Genomic DNA, 16,164 nt, shown 5'->3' on the forward strand with positions numbered 1-16,164 from the left:
GACTGCCCATCGGTCGGGGGGATGCTAAGAGGATTCAGTGGTGAGAGAGCTAATTATGGCTGAGCGAGCGTGAGGGGTGGGTCCGTGGTCAGCGGGGGGAAAGTTTTTGGGTTATTGGCCGGCCCATGCCACAGATGTGATTGATTGGCTGGTTGCCTAGAGACGCGAATACCGTCGGTAGACCGTGGTGGTGGTCTTGTGTGATATTGAGTAGCTTAGGGAAGAGGAGGTCGTCGTCCCTCGACCTCAGTCCCTCAGTCTCACGGGCGCAGAATATGCAATTCTGTAGACATGGCCATTAGGCAGGCCGCGGGGCGAGTGAAGGCCTAACACATGACGACCAGCCAAAAAGAGACTGAAACTAGGGCCGACTAGCGTGCCTAATCGGGCTAGCGTCAACCGCCCTTCCCTTCCGCTGACTCCCTTTCCATTCCTCCTCGTTTCGTTCTTTACTGCGTACAATCTTCTGCCTCTCGTTACTTCTCATCCACGATCGTTCCCGTCTTCTCCCCTCGTTCAGAGAAGACCTCTCCCACAACCCCCCCCCCCCAAAAACGTCGCCCATCATGCGTCTCTCCAAACTCTCGTTTCTCGTCCAGGCCCTCCTCCTGACCGCTGTCGCGGCCCAGAGTGCGGCCGCGACCAACCTCCTCAGTGATCTCACCACCGACTCTTCGTCCTCCAGCAGCACTGCCGCCGAGTCTACCACCTCCAGCAGCAGCAGCAGCGAGCCCACGACCACTACCTCTTCATCGTCTTCATCGTCGTCAGAGGCCCCGAGTACCACCAGCGAGCCTACCACTACCACTTCGTCTTCTTCCGAGGTCGCAAGGACCACATCCGAAGCATCCACCACATCATCCAAAAATGAGGTCTCTTCTACCACCAGCGTTGCCGACAAGACCACCGCCGCAGACACCACTTCCACCACTCAGACCCCTGTAGTCAAGACCATTACCTCGGAGGTAACTGTCAGCGGAACCACCAGGGCAACTGTCATGACCACCACCTCGACCCCGGCCGCGACGACCACTGCCTCACTGAACGGCGGCAATAGCTCGTCCAGCAGCGGCTTGTCGAGCTCGGAGAAGAAGACCATCATCGGTGTCGTGGTCGGCGTCGGTGGTGCTATCCTACTGGGTGTCCTGGGTGTGGTCTACTGGCGCATTCAAAAGAAGCGCAGCCAGGGTTACAATGACGAGGATGATGATCTCATGGGCGGCACCGCCGTCGGCACCGGCCCTCGCGAGAAGGCTCCCAGTCCGGCTCAGGGCGGCACCCCTTTCAAGAACACACTGGACCAGTACCACAACCCCGGTCCCGTCAATGCGGCATCGAACTTCTAAAGACACCGTCTCGAATGTTCTTGGTTTTGGACTGGATACCAGGCAAACCAATGCTGTGCTTTGGCGCGACGGCGTTCGTCGCAGTGTAAAAATTCCATTTCTTGTGTACGATCATCATGCCATTCTTCTCAGGCGCTATGGGCTGGCAGGCGAAGGTCACGATTGCGTTGCTTTTTCTTATTTTCTCTGGGTGCAGATATCTTCTATTTTCTCGGGCTCCTCTTTCGGACAACCCCTCCATTCTTTCTTCCACGGCATCATAGACCGACATGCTTTCCACTCCTTTACACGTTCTCTCCTCTGCAAACTTCCACACTCCTTCGATGCGATCGCACCTCTCGATCCTTGCGCAACATCTACCAGATTTCCGGCACTTTCCTCCTTTCCGTCTTCTCTTCGGCTCTTTTGGCCTCGTTCATCCCCATCTCGTCTCAGATTCCCCGTATCGAAGCACTTGCTTGCTGTTTTCCTTGTCACATGATTGTCCTGTTGAGACATCTTGGTATTTAATACATCTCTTTCCTAAATTCCCAACCTCTAGCCCCTATCTTTGGTGTTGTTTAGGGCGTACATTTTTAGCCTAGCGCTCAATGTAAAAGTTTCATCTGATCTGTGTTTGCCTGTAATCGGATTCTCATCCCAAAAACTGGAAAGAATCAAGTAGTTCAGCTCGCATTTAACTACCTGTAGCGTTGTTCTCCTCACTCTCTTTCTCCTCTGCTGCCTCACGTTCTTTCGAAGCAAGCTAAAATGTGGCAAAAGCAAACATGACACAGCATTCCTCGGCAATGTTTGGTGTGATAAATACAATATAATGGGATCTTTCATGGCGGCTTAGTTAGTCGAACCCTTTCGACACACCTTCCTTTTGGTCTAGTAGTTAACGGAGTTTCTGATCCCCGGCTGATATAGAGTACTGCCAAGGTAGACTGCGCAAAATCTAAGGGTTCATTCCAGATACAACCATTTATCCTTTTTTTCCACTGCCGGAAAGTTGGGGTGAATTCTATTCATGACCACTCTATCTGTAGCCAGAAACAGACACAATCATATTGCTTCTAGGTGTAAGGTATATCGAAACGAGTAAGTCCGATTGATTGCGACCGAAGGACCTATCGGTGACAGAGACCCGCAACAATAGCTAAATTATTTATTCCAGGACTGACAATTCCCATACGCCCCATCTGTGATTGTAGGTCTCATTCCACAAGCGACACCTTTGACGTGCCGACGCGATCATCACGTGGCGACGGAAGGCGCGTGTCGCGATGCGATCCACGCTCCCCCAGCCTCCAGCCTCATACAAAAGTCTCGACTTGCGACTTATCAGCACCCCCAACCCTCCAAACAACCCTAATCACGCTGTTGCCCTAGGAATTGGAACCGGGATCTGGACCCAGATACCTAAATTTGAAGATCTCAACCAAGTTCTTCAATCGCCGAACCCAGCCAAACGACAACACACTTCCACATCCGAACCACGGAGCGACACTCCACTCCCAAAAGTCACTCCCACCTCAACCCAACGTTCCATCTTACCATGTTCGCAACACACCCCGTCCCCTCCTCCCCTTCCACACCCTTCCGCCAAACAGGCCACTACACGCCCGGCCGCCCATCGCCTCTAGGCCCGCGCAGCTCGAACATCGCCACACCCCCATGGACAATGGGCTCCCCCTCGAGCGCTTTACAGCCTCAGAAGCCCACCGGCCACGACGAGAACGCGCAGTTCTCGCCACTCTCCCTCCCAACCTTCTCCATTCACAATGAGCAACCGCACCACCCCACCCAGAACCAGCACCAGCACCAGCAGCAGCACCAGCACCAGCAGCAGCATCAGAACCAGCACCAGCACCAGCATCAGAACCAGCATCAGAGCGCCGGGCAGACGACGCAGCCGTCTCCGAGCTTCGTGAACATCGCCTCCTCGCCCGCGCCCCTCACCTTCCCTGCCTCGACGTCGCACCATTCCACGGTACCCTTCCCAACATCTCCCTCGCCCTCCACGCGCCCCGGCTACGCAGACCGGTATGCGGCGCAGGTCGCCAATCCAATGCGCAGCACGACGTCGCTGGCGCGTTCGAAGACGCGCAAGATGTTCCTTAACCGTGTCAAGACCGAGCGCGACGCGGGCCGGTTCGAGGCGCGTGGCGAGCAGATGATGATGGCGGAGCATTTGGCGGATAAGAGGCGGTGGGAGGAGAGTATGGCGCGCGATGCAGATAGGATTATGCGTGGACTGGAGGTGGATTTCGAAGAGGATGATATGCTTCCTGGTAGGTTTGGCCGTTCAATTCTTTTTTTTTACTGGGGTTGGGGGTTATTAGTTGCTAGTATTGGGAACGTTGGCTAACGCTTGGTTATGTTCTGGTTCAGATGACGCTGAGCTTCGTGCGCTAGATGAGTTTGTCTCGCAGGAAGAGGCGATGGAGATGGCACTGCGGGAGACGTTGGCGAATGGGCATGGGCATGGGCATGGGCACCGTCTGGCGCAGCCGGATGTTCCGTTTAGTGATGCCGAGTACGATGATATCTTCATGCACATGCCTGAGCCTACGCAGGACATGGATATGTCGTGAGCGAGTGTATCTACCCGATCGGATTTGATCTGGTCTTGTCCTGCTGCTGTGGGTGATTGTCGAGTTCCTTGTCTTTTTCAGCGTGGGGTTGCATCTGGCGGCGTTACTGGGTTTCTGATTGATGCATGGAGTTTGCACGGTCAAAGCGTGGATATCTCGGAGTAAATAAGGGTATCGACGTGGTTGTGTATATGTACAAGTACAGAGCAAGCCGATGGACATCAACATAAATGTGTATCTTTCCCATGAAGACCCAAGTCCTCTGGTCGTCCCACCTCTTTCTCTGGATGCTCTGGATGCTCTGGATGCTCTGGATGCTGCCTGCCGGTGTCCTTTATTGCTGCGGGCAATCAGGAACTCCTGGAGCTGCAGCACCTCCGGCTGCACTGCCCAGTTCCTCCATGAGCGGATTTGAAACAAGCTCTTCCGGCGGGCTGCCTGCAGCTTGCATCTGTCGAGAAAGTCATCAGCACCAAACACCGCAAGACCAACATGAAGAGAACCGTCGTCCGAACTCACCTCCTGCATCAGTCCCCACACATGCTCGCGGCACTGGGCATCCTCATCCGAGTAGCCAGGCTCCTCAAACTTCAGAACAATCTGCTTCACAACCCGCGCCTGCGTCTCATACCGGTCCATATCCTCCACAGGCACCGTGCCCGTCGACTTATTCTTCTCGATCCAGGGCCCGAACTTGCCATCCAGCTCCTTCATCGGCTCATACAGCATCTCCTTATTCGACAACTGCTCCATCATCCCCATAAACATCTTCGTCAGGTCGCCGTCCTCGCCGGCACCGGTAGCTCCCGCCTCAACTGCCTTCAGCAGCTGTGCCAGCATATCTTCCGACAGCCCGTCGTCCGTAGTCGCGGCCTCCGTCGCCCGATCACCAGACTGCTTCATCCGCTCGATAGTGCGCTGGATCGCATCACTGAAGTTTTCAGGCTGTTCCGCGTCCGCGCCCGGCGCTGGTGGCGGTGTCGGCTTCGCCCCTGCTTCGGTGCCGGTGCTGTCGCCCTCCTCGGCCATCACGTCGGCCAGGAGCTGTTTCAGGAAGTCGCCCGGCGGGATCCCGCTCTCCTCGAGCTGCTTCGCGAAGGCGTCGGCGCCCTGGTCGACGGCCGAGTGGAAGTCGTGCGAGTCGGCGGCACCGGGGCCCGCAGCGCCGGGGTTCGCCATCATATTGGCCATGTCTTTCTCCAGTTGCTTGAGGAAGGCATCCTCGTCGAAATCAGATGGGGCCACGCCAGTGGCGGGGTCTGATTGTGTGGCCGTGGGCGCGGGCGCGGGCGCGGACTGCGCTTGGGGTTCGGAAAAGTCGTCTAGGACATCTGATGGTGGTGATGGTGGGTTAGTGATGATGGCAGCGCATGGGCTGAGCGGGCGGGGTTGATATTGTGCGCACCGTCTAATTCGTCAAAGTCTGAGTCTTCATCCTCCTCGTGGCTGGCATGCGGTTGTGCGGCCTGCGGCTTCTCCGCCGTGTCTGCCGACTGGGCGTCAGTCATTATCGTCGCGGCCGGTGCGGCGGCGGTGTTTTCGTCGCGGGGTCGGTCGCCCGGACCGGAGGCAGCGGTCGCCATGGTGGGAGCGTCGGGAAAGCGAGAGACGCCGAGTGAAAGCTTGTGGTGCACAAGAGAGCAGCTCGGCTAGCCAGTCCAGAGGCCGAGTGGGAAAGGAGGGTTTGTTGAGGCTAGAGAGAGTCGCGGTCCCGGCATGTGACGAGATGGGATTTGGCGGGGAGCCGACCGCCGATCGCCGAGGGAAGAGCGGCGGCGGTTCGGCATTTTATGGAGCATAAGTGGGAGCAGGTAGAAGGAGGGCATGGCATCAATTGTTTCTTTATGTCTATCCGGGTGGGGAAAGGACTATAGTTCTATTGCCAATATATATGGTTTCCATGGGCAGCTCAGCTCCAATACGAACAAGTTAAGAAGAGGGGGTAAAAACACAGGCCTTGGGTGTCAGGCGGTTGATGCCTGGATGCCTGAGCTGTCCAACTCCTGGCGAGTCAGACGGTACCGTCCTGGCCTAGCGAGCACCCCGCACGGGAAGTCGGGGAAGCGAAAGTGCATTGCATCATCCCTCGCATCCGCGCAATGCGCAGGATCTGGGGCCAGATCTGGGCACTACGCAGAGAAGTTGTGCAGCCTGGTCTTGGCGTCGGGCGTGGCTCACGTCCGCGTGATGAGGCCACGGTCAGGTGGATGTGGCCTGGGGCAGCCGAACCCGGGTACCAGAAGTGACCTGCATGAACAAGGCTGAACCGAGCAGGTACGGAGTGCAGTCTGCCCACGAACCAATGGCCATGTTGCGAAGGCCGAGGTAGTCGGTAGTGGCTGGTAGTGGCAGGTACCCCTGAAGCCCCGCGGTGAGCTGAGTCTGGACTAGGCAAGGCGGAAGTCGCCGGTGGAGGAGGGTGGAGGAGGGTGGAGGAGGGTGGAGGAGGGTGGAGGGGGCATGGGTGTGCGCCCAGGCAGCTGAGAGGCCGCGAGGCGAGGAGGACTCTCCTGCCACGGTTCGCCCCGGTATCGGCTATCCGGCTGGTCTCTAGGACCTTCTTCTTTGGCGTGTTCGCCTCCTGGATTCTATAGTTCGAGTTTTTCATAGGTTCCCCCCAATTGCTGGCCACTCGGTCGACTCTATATCTCCCGACACCGTAGCCCATCGACCAAGTACTTCGTATAGCCCCCTCACAGAGCCAGTCAGGTCACTAGAGACCCCCCGTGCTCCGCGGAAGTCCACGACTCTTTTTCCCACTCTTTCTCCACGGCCAGATCGCCCCGTACGACACTAGGGACTTTGCGAATTGGCCACCAACCATTCTCCCTTTGGTGGACCCGTGCCGTCACCGAGAGGCGGCCATTCATGAAGGTGGAGTCCACGAGAAAAAAAAAATAGAAAAAAGAAAAGAAAAGAAAAGAAAAAGTCAAACGGAGCCAAGAGCAGAAAAGAGGAGGCCGTTCTGAAAATTTCCTCTCGTCTTGTTCCTCGTCTGACCCCAACCCCCAAAACCCGCCCAAACCCGCAACGGCCCCAAAGGGCAACAATATTATTATTCGTTTAGGCAATCGCTTTACCTCATATTATTCATTCCTTCCCTACCCCCCCGCTGCCTTCCCCCGTTTACGTTTTATCTCGAATTCTCTGACTCTTCCTTTCTCATAATCACCAATTTCTTTTATGTCACTCTCTTGCCTCCCTTCCGCCCGCACGTCCCTTCTAACCGCTTAGCCGCGCGCCTCCTGCGTCTGCCTACGCCCTGCTCCTCCTCTCCCCCCCCCCATTCCCCTCTCTCTCGTGGTCCCGAAGCCCGTGGTTCGGCGGGGGGAAGGTGAACTCGGAAGGCGCTGCACTCAAAGTTCAACCCCTGCGCGGTTGCGTGCTCGTCGCCGTGTCTTCTGTGCCCCGGTGTACGGAGGGTCATTGAGGGCCACTGTGGATGTGCTATCCGGGTGATAACCCAATTCGATACGCCTCTCTTGCTTCAATGGTCTCTATGGTCGAGACCACCCATCCTGAACATAATGACACGGGCATGGACCCGGTCGTCCCCAAGTCGGAGCCGCTGCCCGACGGCTCCATCAGCTCGACGGTGTCCACGCCCGATGCCGAGGCGGAGCCCTTGACGCAGGACACCGCGCAGACTCAGAAGCGGAAGGGTGGCCGCAAACCGGTACGTAACCGCGGGCTCGTTTTGCCTGTGCTTGCGTCTGCTTCGCAATAAATCTGGGGCCCCGCATTCCTTCTCCCTCCTTTCCCATGTGTTGATGTTCCCCTACGGAGCTCCTCTCCGGATGATCTATACCATGTTTGTTGTCGTTCATCGTGGCTGATTCGTCCTGCTAGATCTATGCCACCTCGGAGGAGCGGAAGCAACGCAACCGCCAGGCACAGGCTGCCTTCCGAGAACGTCGCACGGAGTATATTCGCCAGCTCGAGACGACTATCAAGCGCAATGAGGATTCCTTGCAGAGTTTGCAACAGAGTCACCGCAGCGCGGCCGATGAGTGTCTGATGCTACGGTATAAAAACTCTCTGCTGGAGCGGATCCTGCTGGAGAAAGGTGTGTCTGGTTGCGTCCTTGGCCATCATGTCCCGTTCGCTTACCTTCCATCAAATAGGCATCGACGTCCAAGCCGAGCTACGGCTAAAGACTGGAGCTCCGGGATCCTCGGCCAAGCCCAACCCCATGCCCTCCAAGTCCGCCCCAGGGCCGGCGGCTCGCCTCGCCCAGAGACATCCGGCAGGTATCGCCTCCAAGCCCGATGCCTTTGCCATGTCCCAGCGTGATGGTGTCTACGGGATCCCATCGCCGCAGTTCCAGGCTACCCCCATCTCCCATGTGTCGTCGCCATCCCACACTAAGTCCCCCGGCTTTGGTTTCCAGGGTGCAATGTCACCTGTTGGCGTGGAGGCCCAGGGGACGGGGCGTTCGCAGGTCCTGCCTCAGCCGCGGACTTTCAACAACCACACCTCGCCCCCAGCGATCAGCATGCCCCAGACAGACCCCAGCGAGAAGCCTCGCGGGCCCCGGGGCGCGCGGGTAGCGGCGGCCTATTACCCATCTCCGTTCCAGAAGCACTACGATCAACTCGGTAAGTCATTCCTTCGAATTTCTTTCTAGCATGCCCCCATGGGAGCTCGGCTGACCACGGCCAGAACAAGAGTACGATGCGCAGGCCGATATGGTCGACGACGACCACGACGGCTCCGTCCATGCATCCTATGTTCCGGGGTTCACACCACAGTCGGTGGCCTCAGGCTCGCACATGACCAGGTACAATCCACCCGACGGAGCGCCCGGAGACTTCGGCAATGCGAACCAGCTGCTGGGCCAGTACGAGCCCATGATGGACACAGATCCATTTGGGTTGAGTGCCAGCATGCACTTCCCGACGCCCTTTAACTACGATCAGAACCATCCTCGCTCTTGAAAAAAACAGAGAGAGAGAGAGCAGAGAAAGCACAGCAAAAAAAAAAAGCTCTTGGCGGTCAACAGTCCGATTTTAATTCTTGTCATAAATTCTTTCAAAAGTCCTTGAGCATTGCCCGGCGTTGTTGGGATTTGATACCAGGGAATACATCAGTCGTACAGACTCTGTCGGGACGAATCGCATGGAATGCAGTACCTATACCTATACCCCGGAGGGCAAGGCCTCGTATATAGTTTCCGATTCTACTACAATGCGGTGAATACGACAGTATCTCTTCACACATCCACAGTAGAGCAGCACACCCTAGTTCTACCATCCGAAATCAGCTGTATGATGCATGAAGTGTATTGAGTGTATGATGCCGATGCTCCGCCAGTGACGCCATGATACCCTAAGCCCTAGCCTGATTCGCTTAGTAAATGGCGCCTAACCGGATTCGGGATGCACCACAAACCTCCCCTTCTTCCCTCGATCACTCGGCACTCGGTACGATCACCCGCTTCATCATCATCCCTTCGCATCAAAAGGCTGGATCTGCTGAGGTTCTGCCTTGTGTGCCTCTTCCCCCTTTATACACAAGTCGAGCGCCTTCCTGCCCGGAAGGACTCACGCAACACCAGGCGTCATGGTGGACGTCCGGTCCAAGGTACGCTGAAACGATGAACAGCTCGCCTGTGCCCGCGAGGGCTTCCTGGAGCTCACAGGTCGAGTGAGCTGGCGGAGGCAGTGGCTAACGTGTGATTGTGCTTTTTTCTCGCTCGTCAACAGAACCTCTATGAGCTTCTTGGTAAATTTCCCCTCTTGTTCCTTTGCACCGACCATTCCCAATTCCTGCGTGGGGCTGTCTGGGTCTCTGCGAAATCCATCTTCCTCGCGCCCATCACCTGAGGCAGCTGCCATCTCAATTCCATCAGATCTAACTGCTTTTCCGCTCGACTGTAGGCAATGACCCCGAGCTCGACCCCAACAGACCCCCTGCGCCCCCCGCCAAGGCCGTCGACCGTCCCGCTCCCCGCGTTGGCAAGCGTGATGCTCCCCAGGAGGCTCCCTCTACCCAGCCCCGTGAGAACAATGGCCGTCGTGGTGGCCGTGTGACCGGCGGCAATGACGCCGGTATGTGCATTGAATGAAGGACACGATCGGGATGATGAAATAGCTTGAAGGGCGTGGAGCTGATATCTTCGGTTAGCTTTCCGTGACCGCAACGCTGGTCGCACCAACAACCGCCAGAAGCCCACCGATGAGGCCGAGCAGCCCGCGCGCCCCCGCGGCAACCGCGGCCGTGGCGACCGCCAGTCTCGCACTGGCCAGACGTAAGCGACCCTGTTCCCAATAATGACGCATGAAGCAAGACGGAAGGCGGTGCAGGCGACAGAAGGATCCTCTGCCTGGCCCGAACTAGTGTGATTCAATGAGACTAACATCCTTCCAGTGACACTCGCAAGCAGGTCCAGCAAGGCTGGGGCGGCGAGTCTGGCGAGAAGACCTGGGACGACGAGCGTGTCGGTGAGACCATCGCCAAGGCCGATGAGAACGAGCCCCAGACTCCCGCCGAGGAGGCCGAGGAGGCCGACAAGTCCAAGTCCTACACTGACTACCTGGCTGAGAAGGCTGCCAGGGATAGCTTGGCTGCCAAGCCCGTCCGTGCCGCCAACGAGGGCACCAAGGCCGACAAGAAGTGGGCTGCCGCTAAGGAGCTGAAGCACGAGGAGGCCGACAGCTACATCCAGGGCACCTCCGAGAAGACCAAGCGCGAGAAGCAGCGCAAGGAGAAGAACTTCCTCGATGTGGACATGCGCTTCGTCGAGCAGCCCCGCACCGGCCCCTCCAGCGAGGGCCGTGGTGGTCGTGGTGGCCGTGGTGGCCGCGGCGGTGACCGTGGTGACCGTGGTGACCGTGCCCCTCGCGGTGGTGACCGTGCCCCTCGTGGTGGTGACCGTCCCCCTCGTGGTGGTGACCGTGCCCCCCGTGGTGACCGTCCTGCCCGCGGTGCTCCCCGTGGTGCCGCCGCCGCTGCTGCTCCTCGCGGCGGCCGTGGTGGTGCCCGCGCCCCCACCGGCCCTACCGTCGACGAGAAGAACTTCCCCAGCCTCGGCGGTAACTAAAAAAGCCGTCGCCCCGGCACTTTTCGACGGGTGCCCCAGCTAGCGGCCCCGCAGATTGCCTTCCCTGCTCTGTGTTATTTTCCCACCCCATTCTCTCTTGTCTATCTCTCTGGCCCATTCCCTCCTGGATGTGACTTCCGCTTTGCATAACCAGGAGGATCGTTATTCTGTCTCTTGTTCTAGTCGTCCGTGGGAAAATTTCCCAACTCGTGCAATGGCAATATATGGTATGAAGAATTGATTCATGGATTGTTCTGTTGCGCGGGTTTCTTAGCTTTTTCATGCGACGCTGGGTTCTGTGGACGATGGATGACGATGGGAAGGGTGTGTGGGAGAGGCATGGAGTAATATTTTCTGGGAACGCGCCTCACTCAAAAAAAATTATCTAGTCGCCTGGGTTTTTCTTTCCTTTGCCTTGAAGTGATATCGAGGGAAAAGGATGCCCGGGGTCTGTGTGTCTTGTGTGCTCTTGACATTTTATTTACTTCGGATGTGGAAGTGTGCAAACGTGAATTGGATGACTGAAATTTCAATCGGGGCCATGTAATTTGATTCTATCCAGGAATCATCAAGTCATAAAATGAAATCCAGGGAACCCAACCAATCCCTGCCATCTGACTGTAGCTGGTACTCTTTGTTCTGTCTTGTCCATATGTAGGGTGTTGGAAGGTTGCCCAGCTCCATCAGTCACGACGTCATGGGTAGGTAGGGGAGATCATTTCACCACCGCATGCTGCTCTCACGGATATGCTTGGTAGGTCGTACCTACCTACCAGATACCGCATATCGGTCATGGAATACCCAGGTGAGAGTGCGCCAGACTCTAGTGTTGATGATGATGACGATACTCCATTATCTTGATGCAGCCCAACTCGTGTCATGGGCTATGTAGGCGCTTCCGGCAGAAGCAAGAGTATTCCGAACGCCAGCCCACACGCATGAAACAGTAGATATATAAGAAAACAGCGAATGGCTCAAACTCCCATACAAAACAGTAACCAACTGCCCGCGTATCCCTCAGTTCGGCCGCCTATCTCTCCCGTATCTCCATCTCCATCCCTTGCCAGTTCGTACTTCTGGCCATCCTCCTCCTGCCTCTTTCTCTATTGGTAACGTTCCATCTTTTTGGATGTATTCTTCCGCGACCTCTCGGTAGGCCGTGGGTTTGGCGTTCCTCACACCTTTCGTCTTCACCTCCTCCGCCATTCTAGTTTGTTAGTCGGGCTGTTCGTTTTCTTCGTCCTCTGGGGGCTCCGGTTCGATTGCGCCATGATGGAAGTGTCCCAGTAGGCCTGTGTATCATGCATTCGGCCACGTAGCGGGTGCAGACTCTATCGTTAGTGTTCGTACTGAGGTTTGGTGTGGGGGAAGACGGGTGGAATGAGCATCTATTTAAAAGTGCTAGTGACCAGAACTATATCTCAGCCATGTGAAGAATATACATTGGTTACATTCGACGATCATCTACGCACCTCAGTCTCCTGCTCCAAATCGAACCCACAGCAAAAGCAATACATATCACCCAGGCTGCTCCGATCTCTCCAAAAGATTCATCCACGACAAGAACTATATACGATGCCAGATACAGAGCCAAAACCTCTGCAGGGAACAGCCTATCAATGGCTGCTCCAGATCTGGATCTTAACGTAGGAGGAACTTCTCCCCAAAGAAACAAGACAACTCACCATCCCATGCGTGGAGCACTAGCAACAATTGCGTTCTAAAGCTCATCATCGCCATGGTGCAGCTTCCAAGGCCGCGCAAACTCCTTCGCCGCCGCCTCCGCACTCGCAGACCAAGCCTGCAGCGTCTCCGCATCTACATCATCCACGAATGACAGTCCCGGCATCGCACGGCCCCCGCACGCCCGCTCCAGCGCGAGGAAAGCAAAGTGACCGCCGATCACAGGGCGTGCGAAGAAGGTCGGGCCGGGGAAATTCCCGTCGCCCTCGGTGTTATGCAGGTCTGTGAAAGGCCGATCGGTGACGGTCTCGTTGACCCAGCGCGCGACGGACTCGAGGATTTCCGCGCGAACGGGCTTGGACGCCACGGCCATCGAGAAGAACTCCCAGTCCGTCTTGGTGTACAGGTGCCGACTGTCCAGGGGCAGGCCGTACTTTTGCCGCACATAGTGGTACCATACCGACTGCTTTTGGTAGACGTGGCGGGGCACGAAGCCGGGGGTTTTGGGGGTGGAAGGGGAGAGGGATGTGTCTGTGTTCTCCAGGTGGAAGCACAGCTGAGCGTCGGCGTATAGGTTGTAAATTGTGGTCCAGGAGCCGTACCAGTCGTAGGCCAGCTTGGCGTGCGAGTCGTCGCGAGACATGCCGAGTTTCTCCCACTTGGCGACATATTTGTCGGCGATGTGCTGAAAATCAATTAGTTCCCGCCTAGGAAGTCCGGGGTCCCCTAGGGTGGAGTTTACCTTGAAGTACGCGGCATCAGTTTCCTGGCCGACCAGCTCGGAGAGCTTGCTCATGGCGTTGATGCCGACAATACCCTTCAGGGCTAGGTTGGTTTGCAGCGCCAGCCAGCCGGCGAAGTCATCCGTGGAAACTACATCACAGCATCAGCATCGTATCGGCCAACGAGAAGGTTCAGTCAGAACTTACGCTGGTTCGCAGGTTCGAGGGAGAACTCAACCAGGTAGCCGGTCCACTGCCTCCAGAGACGGTAACTCCGCTGCACCCATTTCTTCGCGAGACGCTGGCCCTCGAGACCGCCGCCCCACTTGCTGTCCTGGTAGCCGATACCAGACATTACCTGGAGGTCATCGAGAGGGAAAAGACCCATATCCAGGGTCGAGAAGGTGGAGCGTGGCTCACCCTGTGATGACCAGATGGAGGCGGCCTCGGAGCCGTTCTCGTATTGTAGCGAGTTCGCAATTGCCAGCCCCATGATCAGGATATTGCCGCACTCCTCCACGGGCATGTATTCATCATTGCCGTCGGGGTGACCGGTGGCATTAGGGAAGTGGGTGCCCAAATCGTGCATCGCATACGTATTGGGGTATTGTCCGCTGAGCATATGCTCGATCAGAGGCTCCAAGAGATATGCCAGCCAGCGTGGATTGGTGTACAGGAAGAACGGAAAGGACGGGAAGATGACATCGATGGTCTGGAAGTTGCCGTTGGAAGAGATCTCCTTGAGGAACAGGATTGGGTTGTCCGGGGTGCCCGAGAATTGGGTAGCGCCCATCACCTGTCTTGCGCTGAGAGCAACGATGTCCACGTAGTCTTCAGCTCCTGAGAGATATGCATCCTTGGCCAACTGTGCGGAGTAGTTGGAGGCTAGGGCACCGGCCGCAGCGTGATCATTGTAGTGGAAGGTGAGCAGCGTCTCAGGAGTCGGGAACCAAGACTCCCAGAGCGGCCGCATCAGCGTGAGCCCGCGGGCAGCGGCAAACTGGACGACCGGCAGTTGGATGAGAGCCACGGTGAAGGTGACACTCTGAGCAGGCCGCTCCGACTGTGCGAGTTGGAAGGACTTGGAGAAAGCAAAGACCGGTGAGCGATCACGAATGGCTCGGAATTCATCATCCATGGTATTATGTAGAGCTCCGCTCTTGGCGAAGTGCCGTCGCACCTGGGATGCTTCTCCGCACTCATATCGAGCGCCCTGTATCAATGAGGTCAGAATGGGTCACAAGGTTCTCTAAATACAGCACTCACGTCGGGTCCCGTGAAATGGAGGGTACCCCATTCGGCACGGTCGTGGATTTCCGAAAAGTGAAGCTCTGACGCTCGGCGAATTTGCCACCGTTGAAGACCGGGCTTCTGATTCTTCTGGGCCATTGCCTCCTCAACGTTCAGTGTGTCCCACTGCCAGTGGAGCTGGCTGTTACCGTCTCCACTCACCCAGCGTCCATCGATCTCCATGTAGACGTTGACGTCGACATGGCCGTGCACATCGATCGTCACATAGGACGCCGGGATCGACTGCCGCAGAGTCGATGTCGGTGTGATGGGTGAGAGGAAGGAGACGATAATGTCTACGGGTGTCGAGGTAGCGGCGTCAATGCGATAGGTAAAGTTGGTGGACGAGGCATCATAGTTGTGTCCACGATATTCGGGGTATTGCACTTTGTATCTGTAGCCGTCAGCGGGCAGTCCCCAGATCAACAGACTCACGCTGCCCATACTCGGCATTGGAAGCCAGCGAATCTTGCGGCTTGCCCACCAGAGGATAAACCGCGCCCTGGCTCGGCACATGAGCCATCAAGGCGAGGCCAACCTCTTCTCCCGTATAGAACATGGGCCATTTGGCCCACGGCGCCTCGCGGGCATTTCCCAGCCAGGTGCTGAGGTAGGGGTTCCGCACGATCAGCGGCAGAACGGGCGGGTTGAGCGTCGAAGCTGTACTGACCACGGCCTGGCCGATAGCCGCGGCCAAGACGGCAAGGGACAGCTGCATGGCAGGGCAATTCAAGGAATGGTGGTGACGAGATTGAAAGTGCAACCAGCGTCACCAGGAACCAAGGATGGTGTGTAACGGAGGAAGTGAAACAGTGAAACCAAGGGGGGAGGAATATGAAATCCATGAAATGCGGGGGAACAGGGGTGGGCGCCGATCAGCTGAGATCAACTTGTGTCCCCCGGGGAAAGGCTTCCTGCAGCGAGGAGAGAGAGGTGAGGCAGCAAAAGACGCTACTGGTTGGATACTGTACTTTTGCTCTCTCTCTGCTGCCAGGCCCTGGTGCTGGCGTTGGCCTGGGGCGTGGGCGTTGCTCGAGTCGTCCGATGATGTCATGCGGAGACGGCTCCGATCTGATTGTGAGGCCGGACCCCGTCGAGTTCGAGTCCATCGCCAGGGCAGTCGGGGTCAACTACGGAGACCGGCTGTTGCCACCAGTTTTGCACATTGCTGAGGCTTGCTGGATGGGATGACGTGGCTATCCCACGGGGAGATCGGACGGTCTACGGTACAACCCAGACGGGTTCCTGAATGTTTCCATTGGAGTCCTCAGAGTGCAATCATGGTGAGTGGAAGTTAAAGGTGCCCGAACACCAGCCAGCTGGAGCCACCACAAGAGGTGTTCCGATCCATCCGACAGGCCATCTTGAAGCTCTCCGGCTGCTCGCCAGTCCGGCCCCAACAAGCGCGTCCAGGCGCGACAGCACATGACCCAACCGAGCACACGAACGCAAATTCCGACGCGTGGAATTGACAGCCCATTCCAGGCGAATTATCCTTGCCA

General features: G+C 56.9%; 6 protein-coding genes across 6 annotated transcripts; 4 read left to right on the forward strand and 2 right to left on the reverse strand.

The window, feature by feature from the left end:
• Positions 1 to 566: 566 nt before the first annotated feature.
• On the forward strand, positions 567 to 1,346 carry midA (putative cell wall protein; the record flags this gene model as incomplete). Its single annotated transcript, XM_056682654.1, has 1 exon — positions 567 to 1,346. One exon carries the CDS (start codon positions 567 to 569, stop codon positions 1,344 to 1,346), a length of 780 nt encoding a protein of 259 aa, XP_056546260.1.
• Positions 1,347 to 2,886: 1,540 nt separating this feature from the next.
• N7482_000530 (uncharacterized protein) lies at positions 2,887 to 3,925 on the forward strand (the record flags this gene model as incomplete). Its single annotated transcript, XM_056682655.1, has 2 exons — positions 2,887 to 3,622; positions 3,723 to 3,925. The coding sequence occupies 2 exons, from the start codon at positions 2,887 to 2,889 to the stop codon at positions 3,923 to 3,925; spliced, it is 939 nt and encodes a 312-aa protein (XP_056546261.1).
• Positions 3,926 to 4,259: 334 nt separating this feature from the next.
• Positions 4,260 to 5,508, reverse strand: pex19 (putative peroxisomal membrane protein receptor Pex19; the record flags this gene model as incomplete). The annotated part of the gene is made up of 3 exons (XM_056682656.1): positions 4,260 to 4,376; positions 4,445 to 5,333; positions 5,420 to 5,508. 3 exons carry the CDS (start codon positions 5,506 to 5,508, stop codon positions 4,260 to 4,262), a joined length of 1,095 nt encoding a protein of 364 aa, XP_056546262.1.
• Positions 5,509 to 7,415: 1,907 nt separating this feature from the next.
• Positions 7,416 to 8,862, forward strand: N7482_000532 (bZIP transcription factor; the record flags this gene model as incomplete). The annotated part of the gene is made up of 4 exons (XM_056682657.1): positions 7,416 to 7,601; positions 7,775 to 7,991; positions 8,050 to 8,523; positions 8,588 to 8,862. The coding sequence occupies 4 exons, from the start codon at positions 7,416 to 7,418 to the stop codon at positions 8,860 to 8,862; spliced, it is 1,152 nt and encodes a 383-aa protein (XP_056546263.1).
• A 625-nt stretch (positions 8,863 to 9,487) lies between these two features.
• On the forward strand, positions 9,488 to 10,967 carry stm1 (uncharacterized protein; the record flags this gene model as incomplete). Its single annotated transcript, XM_056682658.1, has 5 exons — positions 9,488 to 9,508; positions 9,631 to 9,649; positions 9,805 to 9,975; positions 10,052 to 10,175; positions 10,295 to 10,967. 5 exons carry the CDS (start codon positions 9,488 to 9,490, stop codon positions 10,965 to 10,967), a joined length of 1,008 nt encoding a protein of 335 aa, XP_056546264.1.
• A 1,720-nt stretch (positions 10,968 to 12,687) lies between these two features.
• N7482_000534 (putative glutaminase) lies at positions 12,688 to 15,380 on the reverse strand (the record flags this gene model as incomplete). Its single annotated transcript, XM_056682659.1, has 4 exons — positions 12,688 to 13,523; positions 13,580 to 14,585; positions 14,639 to 15,048; positions 15,098 to 15,380. The coding sequence occupies 4 exons, from the start codon at positions 15,378 to 15,380 to the stop codon at positions 12,688 to 12,690; spliced, it is 2,535 nt and encodes an 844-aa protein (XP_056546265.1).
• Positions 15,381 to 16,164: the final 784 nt, after the last annotated feature.

The sequence above is a fragment of the Penicillium canariense genome, assembly GCF_028826845.1.
Source record: "Penicillium canariense strain IBT 26290 chromosome Unknown utg000001l_segment0_segment0, whole genome shotgun sequence".
NCBI lineage: Eukaryota > Fungi > Ascomycota > Eurotiomycetes > Eurotiales > Aspergillaceae > Penicillium > Penicillium canariense.